Source organism: Sinocyclocheilus anshuiensis, unplaced genomic scaffold (assembly GCF_001515605.1).
Source record: "Sinocyclocheilus anshuiensis isolate Anshui unplaced genomic scaffold, SAMN03320099.WGS_v1.1 scaffold457, whole genome shotgun sequence".
NCBI lineage: Eukaryota > Metazoa > Chordata > Actinopteri > Cypriniformes > Cyprinidae > Sinocyclocheilus > Sinocyclocheilus anshuiensis.
Window position 1 is genome coordinate 4,317,120 of NW_015537939.1, and position 14,207 is coordinate 4,331,326.

The following is a 14,207-nucleotide window of genomic DNA, read 5'->3' on the forward strand; positions in this document are numbered from 1 at the left end:
CCTCCATGCCACGCCGAATTGAGGCAGTAATTAAAGCAAAAGGAGCCCCTACCAAGTATTGAGTACATGTACAGTAAATGAACATACTTTCCAGAAGGCCAACAATTCACTAAATTTTTTTTTATTGGTCTTATGAAGTATTCTAATTTGTTGAGATAGTGAATTGGTGGGTTTTTGTTAAATGTGAGCCAAAATTATCACAATTAAAAGAACCAAAGACTTAAACTACTTCAGTCTGTGTGCATTGAATTTATTTAATACACAAGTTTCAAAATTTGAGTTGAATTACTGAAATAAATGAACTTTTCCACGACATTCTAATTTATTGAGATGCACCTGTATATGTTTAAATAAATATTTTATGAAACAAGTTATGACTCTGTAAATTATTATATTTCAACAATAGAAATTTTATAATTTAAAATCAGTTTACATGTTTGCATAAAATTTGTTAATTTGAGTGTTGATTATTATAGTTAAAAATAATAACTGAATTTAAGTTTGGGCTCTGTTGTTAATTGTAACCTTATAGAAGGGCTCCCTATATTTTAGAACAGAAGCTGAGGTAGATTTTTATCCCTAAGAACATTTTAATTATAATTGAATTTATTTTAAAAAAAAGAGCAATTTGTTCAGTAAACCATTGTTAAATTTTAAAAAAGCAATTTATATTTAGATAATCTATTTATAGCTTGATATAAAATGCATTAACTGATGTATTTGATGGCTTTTTTGACTACAATGTAAGAAAATATTTTTTAAAGTAAAGAAAACAAAGATTATTGATGTATGTTTATCAAGAAAATTTTATTTAATTTTTTCTACTTTACAATCTTTTGTTTAATTCAGTTTGTTAATTGCTGTTTGTGAAATTTACTAAAAATCTTGTGAAAGTAAAAAAAAAATGAAATTAAATATAACATTTATAAATAAACATAACATATATAATATATAAAACATGATTGTATTATTTATTTTTTAGGAAAAAATTAGCACGGGTGTGTTAAATTGCTAAAAAGTAACAGTAAAGACGTTTATAAAATTATTACAAAAAAGTTGTATTTCAAATAAATGCTGTTCTTTTGAACTTTATATTCATCAAAGAATCCTGAGATAAAATGTATCACAGTTTCCATAAAAATATTAAACAAACTACATATAATATTTAAGAAAAAGTCAACCTTGTTTGCACTCGAGAATGTGCTTTGATTCTAGCATCTCCTGGTCGACTACCGAGTGGTTCCTCTGAGTTCACTGGACAGAAACACTATCTAGGTGATATCTTATGTAATATGTGATAAGTAAATCTGAATCAATAAAGCCGCAGCGCTGCCGCTTGCCTACTGTCATCTGGGGGTTCTAAATATAGCGGGGATCATATTTTATCATGACCCTGTACTCTGTGAAGGAAGGCCTTTGTTCTGCAAAAGTTTTATGTCTCTGTGTGTGTATGTTGTTCGTTGTCCTCAATAAAAGCACATGACTGAGTCTAAACACACACAATGTTCTAGGAAGAGGAACACACCACGAGAGAAAGAGAGAGAGACTCGGGATGCTTGAAAATACAGGAGATGAAAGAGTTTAAGATAAGATTAAAATAACAAAAGTAACTTAATCATATCTATAAATGCAGCGATGTAATTTCATATCCGTAAGGCATCTGTCCTCCATATTCTCAGACAAGCATTACTCTTTTCAAATGTAAATCTTGTGAAGGACCTGTTTGATTGGATTGCATTTTTAAATGCTATTTTATGACAGTTATACAAAAAATATGGTCAAATATTGTAAATTGTTTTCAGATATATTTTGTAAGTTTTGTGTAAAGTAAAATAGTATTATTATTATTGTTATTATTTCAAATTTATTTTATACCCTACACTAAATGTTTACATTTTTTTTATTTTTAAAGAAATTAATACTTTTATTCAGCAAGGGTGCGATGGTAACACTTTAAAGCCCTTAAAGCCTTTATGTTTAATGCATTATAAAAGTAGTTTTAATGCATTAATTAGGCTATGCCTTGCAATGCACTTTATAATGCATTGTACAATCTCAAGAATAATTATAACCATAGTTAATACATTATAACACTTATCAATTCATTGTTGCACTATGCATTTTCAATTTGGTTATAATTATTTACAACAAGAGATAATGTATTACAATGCACATTATGATGCATTATACCCTTTAATAACCCTTTATAATGCATTTTTCATAAAGGCTTTAAATAAAATGTTACTGGTGCATTCATTAAAAAAAGTAAAGGCATTTATAATGTTACAAAAAATATTTTGAATAAGTTCTGATTGAATAACTTTGTATTCATCCAAGAATCCTGAGAAAAAATGTATCACAGTTTCCACAAAAATGTTAAGCAGCACAACTGTTTTCAACATTGATGGTAATAATAATGTTGTAATAATTAAGTGTTATTAACAAAGTCTTTGTAATGCGACTGTTTGTAAGTTTGTGTGTCATGCCACAGCAAGACACATTTGAATGTGTGTGTGTGTGTGTGTGTGTGTGTGTGTGTGTGTGTGTGTGTGTTTGAAACAGCACAGGTCTTTTTTCCTGAAGAGATCTGCAGCATGATGCAGCGTCAGAAGAGCTTAAATCCACCGTCTCTCTTTGAAGAGGGACTGAAATGAAGCGTGCGGAGTCGTTTAAAGATAATTAAGCGACATTTGAAGTAGTAAGATGCTTGGTTTGTTTATTGACACAGCCATCAAAAGCTGTATGATCTCTGTATCACAACTGACCATCACATTATTTTGCTGCATTCGTCATTTCCTAAAGGTGAAGTGTATCATATATGTATATATTCGACCTTAGTTTAATGTGTAGAGACAACTAAAAGTAAACCATTGGTAGGTTAATATCCAAAAAGTGCAAACAGTGTGGCTCTGCAGTTTTTTTGACTGTGGTCAACGTCTGGTTCAACCAGTGATGTGAGTTTGGGACAGGATGACCTAAAAGGAGTGTTTTTAGACTTCAGACATTTTATTTTTCCTTCACGGTTTTGCTACGAACATGACCTCCATAGTAAATGTGTGATATTACTTGATCAAACTGCTTTAAATGATCAGATTTTTTGCCTGGTAGATAATAAAACGGGCAGAAAAACGTCTGCAGATCACCTATAATATTTAATCTGACGGCAGCTGTTAGATTATATGTGAAGAGTCACAGTAAATTCTGCATGGTAGATTTAGGAATTTTGTGGACTTAAAACTCAAGCTTTAGCTGTTGTGTGTGTGTACAGGTTTATATGGTTCATGAGGACACAAATCTGTATAATAACATATAGGTATGATGACGTGAACATGGTTTACGAGGACACTTCCTGTAATAGAAAATATAGTTTATTCAGTATAAAAACCATTACGCCTATGGAGAATGCCCGTAAACCACGTATACCAACACGTGTGTGTGTGTGTTGCTTTCTAGGAAATGAGATGTAACGTCAGTGCCAGGAAGTGAGAAACCTCAAGCATGGGGTCGTGAGTTAGAGAAGAAGAGAGCAAAGAATGCAGAAAAGATTTGTTTGGGAAAATGTATGAAAATGTAACAGAAGTGTTTGAATATAAGCTGAACTTTCTGAGCATGATTTATGAGAGTTGAAAATCATCAGTTACAGAGTTGCAGAGAATGCAGTTTTCAATTTCAGAATTTGAATTAAGTGTATTTGAAAACAGGATTTTCCAGTGGACTTTTTTTTGTGTGTCTTGTGTTGTCTTGTGTAACAGTGGTTTTGGTAATGGCCTTTAGCTGGAAAATAAAAAGCAGCATTGATGCCGACTGTCTCTTCTAATTGTCACTTTTAAACGAGTCCTAGTATGAAAAATCAAATTTTCTGTAGTGTAACTTACATAATGTAAAAAAGTGTACTATATTATAATTATATTACATTATTTTACAAAATAATATTTTAAGTGGACCTTAATGTGATAACAAGTTAATAACAAATGTATTAAACAACCCCTTTAGATTGCTCGTTTTTTTTAAACACTGTACCATGGCAATCTCATGGCTGTTTGGACATGGTGCCATGGAAATTATACCATTGTTTTGGGGACATTACCATTGTAATTTAATGCAATGTTTTTTTTTTTTGTTTAGTTTTTGTTTTGAGGTTTTTTTGGGGGGATCATGAAAATACATATTTTTGTTAATGGTAGCACCATGGCATTCTTTTAAGTATCTCAGAGTATTATGTAAATACCATGACATAATTATAGTAGTCATTCATGCTGTATATCAAAATACCATAATATTAAACGATAGGCCTACTATAATTACTATAGGCATACTATAATTTTACTCTGGTAATGCCCAGGGCCGCATTAACCATTGGGCTAGGCGGGGCTGAAGCCCCGGGGCCCGAGCAAGGAGGGGGCCCGTGATTGGCTGTGGAGTAGATTGATGGACATCGGTAGCGCCGATCTTAAAAAACCCACCACGCCCCTCACTTTTTAGCGCTATTATTTAGTGGAGTTTTCCTTAAATTCCATGCATTACCATTAGAGATTAAAACGTCACATTTGATTTTGTTTTACCAATCAAATGCATTTATTATATATTTTACTTTTGAACAAACTGTGCACGTAGCACATCTAGCAGGTGATCACTGCGCCTAATGTCTGCATTCACCTCTCTTCACTTCATTCTGATGTAATGCTGATGATGAAGTGGGAGTTGTGGAACCGCAAATGGACCGGACACATGGAGCAGATAAAAACACAGCGTCATCATCCCCACAGATTTTAGGTTAGTTTGATTATTAACTTGATAGATGTAGCTATAGTGCTTTTTGTGTTTGAACAAACTCTATAGAGCTAGTAGGCTATATTCGCTTATGCGTTGAGAAATTTATTTTGCGCGTCATGATGTAAGCTTTTCATTTAAACGCATTTTAAGCATTGTGGTTTAAAAACGAATTTAACTGTTCAGGGACATTAAGCAGTGGGGCAGAATTCATTTGGGCAAATGTGCGCGTTAAGACGGTTTCTGGTACTTGCTCGTACAGCGCCTGACTAAACTAAGAGTTATTTTTCGCGCCTTGTGTTTAAACGTTCGAATACACATAGTTATGTGTCAAAATGAGAAGGGTCTGGCTGCAGCCTCGCACTTGCATTCTCAGACGTGCATTCTCAGACACTGTCTATTTCTAGTCTATTTATTTTATACAATATATTTCTTATTCGGTGCTTTAAGTGTGTGTAGGTCAATTTCTTTGTTCTATTGTAATTCATGACTGTTTACTTGTCTTCATTAAGTTTGTTTTTACTAGTATAGTAAATACTATACTAGCATACTAGCAATACTAGTGCTAGTATTTTTTTTTTGAGATATTGGAATTGGTAACAAGAATTATGAAACTTTGATTGGATAAAAATCCTATGTTAAGCTATATCATTATTGTGACGGGGGGCCCTGCAGTAAGTCATAGCCCCGGGGCCCATTGAGGTCTTAATGCGGCCCTGGTAATGCCACAATACCTTTTTGTTTTAGGTTCTTTTCACAGTAATTTCACATTAGTCTCAATCAATTTCAAGCAACTAGTGTGTAAAATAAAACAAGCAAGTTTTTGTTAATTTAAAAAAAATTATAATAATGTATTTGTCGGGGTCTGTGAAGGAATTCTGGATTGCTGCTCAACTAAAGGACATGCAGAGAGAGATTCAGTGTGTTTTACCACATGTGACAATTGTAGAGTTATAGTTAATTGCATTTGTTGAAACTGTAATTGCGCCTATGCAGCTGTAAAGATTGTGATTGTGTTATGACTGTTGGACTGTTCAATTAAACAGATCTCTGTGTGTGTGTGTGTGTGTGTGTGTGTGTGTGTGTGTGGTCACAGGAATAGAAGCTCTTGACTCTAGATGGCCTCTCAACACTTAAAATGAACATAAAACAGGCAGATGACCAAAGCAAATTCATGCTGTGCCATTTACATAAGAGAAAATGTTGATTTAATGTTTATATCTTTTTACTGACAAAAAAAAACAGTGCAGTGCATCTAAATGTCTTTACTCATCTCTTTTTACTTTGCAAAATTAAATGTGCCTTACATATGCTGCTTTTATAGTGATTATGATCCGTATTTAGCCCAAGGGCTTTTGTGATTCATGCTGAGAGGCTTATGTGTAGTGTTAAAGTGGATGACGCAGGAAGCTTTGAGCCACCTGCTCTCGGTCATTGCAACAATGTCGCCAAACCATTTGGACAACGCCATAAAAAACAGACTTTTTTTGCAACATATTTCATATCTGACAAAGCGTTAGAACTGTTTGACAGTAGGAATATGGATAATCGTGTTCAAATCAGCTGAATAACACAGTTGGATTGGAGTTCGTGCTGATCAGGATGGCTACATCTACCATCATTAATTCAACCTGTGAAACATTATTTTTTTCGGTGAACCGATTTTGTCTTGTCTAGTTTGGTTGTATTCATGGACATTCAAGCACATGTCAATATGTGATTAAAAACAGGACAGGCATGTCAGAATGTTGCTCCAGGGCTCTGAGATGGTAAGACCAGATGCATTCTTGCTTTTGTTTCCTTTTTTAACCTCATTTAAATGAAACACACCTGTTTCTCTCGATCTCTACCAGGTGTCTGCAGCAGAAGAGCGTTTGGGGCCAATGCGACTGACCCAGGAGCCCATTCAGGTAGAGTCCTGTTTAGTCATTTTTTTGTATGTTTGAATTTGTAGCTTCAAAAGTTTGGAGTTTGTAACATTTTTTATGTTTTTTAAAGAAGTATCTTATGCTCACCAAGGCTGCATTATTTGATCAAAAATACAGTAAAAATAGTGAAACATTATTACAAGTTAAAATTACTGTTTTCTATTTGAATATATCGTAAAAATTTAATTTATTCTGGTGATGCAAAGCTGAATTTATTCCAGTCTGCAGTATCGCATGATCTTTCAGAAATCATTCTAATATGCTGATTTGCTGTTTACAAAAAATTATTTTTATTATCAGTGTTGAAAACAGTTCTGCTTAATTTTTAGGTGGAAACTATGATACGTGTATTTAAAATAGAAATATTTTATTTCAATTACTATTATAAATGTCTTTACTGTCACTTTTGATCAGTTTAATGTGTACTTGCTGAATAAAAATATTAATTTCTTTTTGAAAAATCCAAACTTTTGAATGGTAGTGTATTTATTGACTTTTTTAAGTGTTTGTCTGGTTAACTTTGATCTGGTTAATGATCAAAAGGTGCATGTTTAATTGCCTAATTACTGAGATTGTGTCCATGTTATCATTGTGCAAGGCAGTAAACCTCAGACTGCTTTAAGTGAATGATTAGAGCAATTAGTGTGCTATATGTTGCTTTAAATGAAAAAAAAGTTATTTAGCAATTTGTTAGCATTAAATGGTTAATTCACCCAAAAAATTAATTTTGAAGTTGCTTTCTAAATGTCTGTACCATCCATTAAAAACACCAACAACTTTGTCAACCACTATAAAATACCCAGTTTCTAGCAATTTATTTCATTATTTCAGGATCGCATAGTTTTGCAGCGAGGTTTGGATTATTTTAAAGCACAATCTCTTGAGTTTAGGGGATTTAAAGCATAATTACAGGTGATTATGAAACCATGTAGTGATGCATTATGACCTCTCATAGTCCCTGCATTAATGCATTGTGGAATGTCACTGTGACATCACAGTGCACCACTGCAGGACTCTTTTTAGTGATGTTTTGATCTCGCATAGGCTGTGCTGTGTGCAGTGATAGAATATTATTGTGACATCATAATGCATTACTGTCACTGCTGCATTGTCCTGTTTCTACAGTATGGCAAATGAGTGAGGGCACCCAAAGACCTCTTAACATGGACTCATGACCCCAGGGATAATCTTGAGATGTCTCAAAGGATTGACACGATTATCCTGAGTGTGTGTGTGTGTGTGTGTGTGTGTGTGTGTGTGTGTGGTATTAGTGGGAATTATGGTTCACTAAAAGTGGAATTGTGAAACAGAAAAGTGTGCATAATGTTAACCAAATGACTGACTGCCGTTTGTCAGCCACTGTAAATTGAGGCCATTTATGTAATTTTTGACTCATCTCTGAGTCAGATTTGGCTGATGTAACTGAGGAAATCAATCAAGATTGATTTTACAAATGAATCACCTGTCATTTCTAGGGTCCGAGTTCCAGGGTTATTTTAGTATCATTGATACAGTGTCATTGATTATAGTTATTTACATCCGTTTTTTAGTGTTTTAATGTCTATACGTTGTTTCTTAATTTGTATTTATTAGTTTTAGTTTGTTTAGTTTTTGTTATTTTAGTTTTACTACACAGAAATTAGAAAGGTTGCCTTGGCAGCTGAATTTTTAAGTTTCTGTATTTATATTTTTTATATTTTACAGAAAATGTTTTTTAGTTTTATTTAGTGATAATCGGGCAATATACGAGGTACCCAAAATCATTTACCTCCTTCTATTTCACACACAATAGTTTTAATGCTACCCAAATGCTACTCTGATGATGTCTAATGTCCTCTGTTTAATACGCTAGAAAGCATTTTAATTTGAAATGAACAGTTGCAATTATACATTAGGGTCACCAAATCTGACAACACACTTTTACAGGTTACCAAAATCTGTTACACCTCTCTATTTTACACAGAATTGCATTAATGTTTCTTAAATTTACTTTGCTGATGTCTAATTTCCTCTGTCTGCTCTATATTATCTGCTAGAAAGCATATTGCTCTGATGTGAACAGCTGCAAACATACAGCAGAGTCACCAAATCTGACAAGGCAGTGTGACAGGTTACCGAAATCCATTGCCCCTCTCTATTTCGCACAGAATGATTTTAATGTTACCCATATTCACTCTGATGATGGTTAAACTTCTTTATTTTATTCTCTAGAAAGCATATTGCACTGTTGTGAACAATTGCACATATACAGCAGGGTCACTAATTCTGAGGCAGTGTAACAGGTTACCAAAATCTGTTACCCCCTCTATTTTGCACAGAATTACTTTAATGTTACCCAAATTCACTCTGGTGATGTTTAAACTTCTCTATTTCATACTCTAGAAAGCATTTTGATTGGATGTGAACACTTACACATATACAGCAGGGTCACCAAATCCAACAACACACCATTACATGTTACCAAAATCTGTAACAACCTTGTATTTTAGACAGAATTGCTTTAATGTTATCCAAATTCACTTTGGTGATGTCTAATGTCCTCTGTTTCATACTCTGGAAATAAATAAAGATATATAAGATGATCCTGTTTCATACTCTAGAAAGCAGTTTTATTTGATTTGAACAGCTGTTCATATAGAGCAAGGTCACCAAATCTGACAACACACTGTTACAGGTTACCGAAATCTGTTACCCCTCCCTCTGTTTTACACAGAATTGCTTTAATGTTATCCAGATCTGCTTTGCTGATGTATACTCTCCTCTCTTTCTTCTATTTTATATCTTAGAAAGCATTTTGATTTGATGTGAACATTTGCACATATACTTCAGGGTCACCAAATCTGACAACATGCCATTACAGGTTACCAAAATAAGTTACCCCCCTCTGTTTCACACACAATGGCTTTAATATTAGCCAAATTTATTCTGGTCATGTCTAATCTCCTCTATTTTATATCCCATATTGCTCTGGTGTGAACATATACAGCAGGGTCACCAAATCTGACGGTAATATGACATGTTACCGAAATCTGTTACCCCCTCTGTTTCACACAGAATGTCTTTAATGTTACCCAAATTCAATCTGTTGATGTCTAAACTTCTGTATTTCATACTGTAGAAAGCATTTTGATTTGATGTGAACACTTATACGGCAGGGTCACCAAAGTGGACAACACACTGTTACAGGTTACCGAAATCTGTTACCCCTCCCTCTCTTTTACACAGAATTGCTTTAATGTTACCCAGATTCACTTTTATGATGTCTGATCTTCTTTGTTTTATAATATAGGAAGCACGTAAACATCTACAAATATACACCAGTCACCAAATCCGACAACACAGCCTTGCAGATTACAGAAATCAGTTACTTAGATTTGCTGACCCTGCTGTATCTCTGTCTGTCCAAATCAGAGCAATATGTTTTCAAAGATATAAAATAGAGGAGGATACACATAACCAGACTGAATTTGGGTACCATTAAAATCATTGTGTGAAATAGAGGAGGGTAACAGATTTTGGTAACCTGTTATTGTTGGATTTGGTGACCCTGCTATATATCTGCAGTTTTTCACATTTCTAATACTTGTGGAAAAGGCCTGTTCTGTCAGTCAATAGAAATGTGTTAGTTTGTGAGTGGGTGAAGTCACTCTGCCCCCCTGTAGGTGGACGTGTGACACTGCACGGTGGGCATCCTGAACGACCTGGGCCATGTGGAATTTCACATCGCAGCTCCATGGTTACACAACGCTGAAGAGGATGAAAGACTGTTGACCTTTCACACGCATCCACCAACAGCACCTCTCTCTCTCTCCGTCTCTGTCTCGCTCAGGTGTTACTGGTCTTCGCTAAAGCGGACAGTCAGAGCGATGCGTTCTGGTGGGCGTGTGAGCGGGCGGGATTCAGGTGTAACATCGCACGAACACCTGAGTCTGCGGTGGAGTGTTTCTTAGATAAACACCACGAGATCGTCATCATTGATGGCCGGCACTCACAGTACTTTGAGGCTGATGCCGTCTGCCGGTGGGTACAAGCAAACCAAATCCATCATCTGTCGCTCACTTGTTTCTGTTTAGGCAGGATGGGGAATTAAAGGGGTCATATGATGCGATTTCAAGTTTTCCTTTCTCTTTGGAGTGTTACAAGCTGTTCGTGAATAGATAAGATCCCTAAAGTCTCAAACCCAAAGAGATATTCTTTATAAAAGTTAAGACTGGTCCACACCCTCCTAAAACGCCTCGTTTAAACACGCCCCCACATGTCTACGTCACGATGTGGGAAGATTTACCTAACACCGCCCAAATGTATACGCAAAGAAAGAAGGCATAACTTTAGTGTTGCAGCCGCCACCGCTGCCATGTTGTAAAGACGCTGTGTGTTTCGTTGTGAAAGCGAAAATACTTTGGCCTTCCAAAAGAGGACACGACTAGAAATCAGTGATTAAGTTGTATTTACAACACTGTTGCAGAACAGTTCAACCCAAATATTCAGATGTGTGCAGCGCATTTTATAGAGGACTATTTACTGAACCTACAATGATGGCTATTCTGACTCACAGTCTATAAGTACGTTTTCATATTTAAAGAATTTGCCACTGATGATTCAAACGTGAGTTTTGAGCACACTTGAGGTATTCAGCCAATCACAACGCACTGGATAGCTGGCCAATCAGAGCACACCTAGCTTTTCAGACCGATGAGCTTTGTAAAAATCGACGAGTTTCAGAAAGGCGGGGCATAGAGGAGAAACAATAATGTACAGTATGTGGAAAATAATGTGTTTGAACCTTAAACCGCATAAACACATTTCATTACACCAAATACACAAAATAATGTTATTTTTAGCAACATCATCTGACACCTTTAACTTTTTTCCTTTTCAGTTATATACAATAATTCGCCATTTATATGAAATTAGTAAAATGCTCAAATGTTTTTACTAAGACTGGATGTACAGATTTCCAGATTAAATTCAATTTGATTCTGAATCACAAGGTCTTATTTTGATTCTGATTAAATTGGATTTGATTTTGATTCATTTGGGTATGGTTCAGTTATAATGTACATTTTTCTTACACTACCATTCAAAAGTTTGGACTCAAATAATAATAATTTAGAAATTACTTTAGAAATTAATACTTTAATTCAGCAAGCATGCATTAAATTGATCAAAAGTGACGGTAAATAGATGTATAATTATACAAAAGGATTCTTTTGAACTGTCTATTCATCAAATAATCCTAAAAAATGGTTTTAAAAAAATATTAAGTGGCCCAACTGTTTTCAACATTAATAATAAGAAGAAGAAATGTTACTTCAGAAGGAAATCGGCATAGTAGAATTATTTCTGAAAGATCATGTGACACTGAAGACTGGCGTAATGATGCTGAACATTCATATTTGCATCACGGGAATAAATTACATTTTAAAACATTAAAATAGAAAGCAGTTATTTTAAACTTTAATAAAATTTCACAATATTAGTGTTTTACTGTATTTTTGATCAAATAAATGCAGTATTGTTGACTTTTTCAAAAAAACATCTTACCAACCCCAAACTTTTGAATGGTAGTTTATGAAAGAATGCACATGATATATGTAAATTATAAAGGGCAGTGTTTCAGACTGATTCAAACCAGTAACTTGTCGTTCATTCATTTCAGGAATCGTGCAACACTGGTGGAAAAGAATCTAAAAAGAAACTAAAAAGAAAAGAAGAAAAAAAATAAAAAGAATCAGTTCATAAGAATCATTTGTATGTGAATCTTTAAGTCCAGGTTGGCCACCACAGTCACTGAGAGGTAAATAAGGCAAAATTACTCTCCACTGTGGAGGAAGTGGCCCACATTTGGCTGGTTGTGGGTGTTAATTTCCCATCCTGCACAGAGGCTTAAATCCATGTGCGCGCACACATACTCAAAGCTGGCAACTCTGCCAAATCTAGTTGCTGCCAAATCACTTATTTCCCAGTAGATGTCTATGCGTGTGAGGAAGAGAGAGTCATTTGGAGAGAAATGTGTAGAAGATACTTGATTTCACTGCCATGATGAAAACAGAAAATATAAACTACTTTTAATAACCTACTTTTTTGTTATTGTATGTGTTTTTAAACAGGATGATTCGAGCGACCAAGCCTTCTGAACACACTGTTGTTTTAGCAGTGATGCCACAAACGTAAGGCCTCAGAGAACACTTTTATCTATTATCCATGTGTTACAGACGTCCTTCATGTTTCTCCTACTGATCTTTCTCTCTCGCAGTCCCTCAGATCAGGAGGAACCATCTGTCCTTCCTCTTCTCTCTGCTGGTTTGTCCAGAGTGAGTATTTTACACTAAAACAGGAATATTTGCTCCACTACATGGGCGGGGCTGAACATGAGTGTGGGCGTGTCCAATTCAGATTAAGATTTATTGGTGGGTTGATTACCACAGAAAATCATTTAGAAAACCAAAACTTAAAAGTAATGCACACACACACACACACACACACACACACACACACGCTGTCAGCTTTAATAGTCGTGACGGGATATGTTGGATATTTTTTTGCTCAGGCAAGTTATTTATTGATTCATGGTAGTCCCACAAGTAACGTTTTATATTTTAATATTTATGCCGTGTCCCATAGACCTCCCAAATTATTTTTAATATAAATATCCATAGCAGATCATTTTGTTTACTGAATTCCCTGCAGGAAAATCTGGACTCAACTTTAGCTTGCAATACAAACTAGGACAACATGCGTACTGTGTGATAAATGCAGTGCTGTATTATATGTCTCTCTCTCTCTCTCTCTCAGAGGTACCTGGAGAACAGCAGTGTGTCAACCTGCTATAATGAGTTAATCCAGATAGAACACGGAGAGGTTCGTGCTCAGTTCAAACTGAGGTAAGTCTAAAGCCTAAGCTAGCAGGAAGTTCAACGAAGACGCTGCTGTGAGACGGTCACTGGAGGCTTCAATATTTGTTTGTGTTTCTGTTGTTGCAGGGCTTGTAACTCTGTGTTTACCGCATTAGAACAGTGTCAGGAAGCCGTGGAGATCAGCAGTGAAGATCATGTCATACAAGTGAGTTTTGGGATCCAAATGGATTGTCCCACTGGAATTTGGTTACATTTAGGAAGGCCATTTTTATTCAAAACAACATCCGTACAAGGACTACTTCCTGGATATAATGCAGTAAAGTTAAGGTGGTCGCACACCGGATTAGAAGCACAGTAGGACAACTCATGGGTATAACACACCGGACACTTTGCATTCAGTCCAAAACAATTTAATTTAATCAATTTAATCAAATTTAATTTAATCAATAAACTGGCAAAATTTCACTTTAAAGTGTAACAAATACATTGTAGTTGGGTGCAGCAGACAAATGCTGAGTGGCACCATCATTGTGTACACTATAATGTGTTCAAATTTTAAATCAGAATCAGCTTTATTCGCCAAGTGTGCGCAAACACACAAGGAATTTGTGGTTTTTAAGAAGCTCTTGGTACATACATGCATACATACATA

General features: G+C 35.1%; 1 protein-coding gene across 2 annotated transcripts in view; it reads left to right on the forward strand.

Moving 5' to 3' along the window:
* Positions 1-14,207, forward strand: part of LOC107662428 (high affinity cAMP-specific and IBMX-insensitive 3',5'-cyclic phosphodiesterase 8B-like) — a 55,042-nt gene that overhangs the window by 14,631 nt on the left and 26,204 nt on the right. The window contains exons 1-7 of one of the 2 annotated variants that reach the window (XM_016452460.1): positions 6,183-6,539; positions 6,624-6,680; positions 10,528-10,718; positions 12,809-12,868; positions 12,955-13,012; positions 13,494-13,582; positions 13,682-13,760. In XM_016452460.1, coding sequence (XP_016307946.1) covers positions 6,516-6,539; positions 6,624-6,680; positions 10,528-10,718; positions 12,809-12,868; positions 12,955-13,012; positions 13,494-13,582; positions 13,682-13,760 — 558 coding nt within the window. In that variant the 5' untranslated portion in view covers positions 6,183-6,515. Of the gene's footprint in view, positions 1-6,182; positions 6,540-6,623; positions 6,681-10,527; positions 10,719-12,808; positions 12,869-12,954; positions 13,013-13,493; positions 13,583-13,681; positions 13,761-14,207 lie in introns of those variants that run through there. The other variant, XM_016452452.1, reaches the window with a different exon arrangement.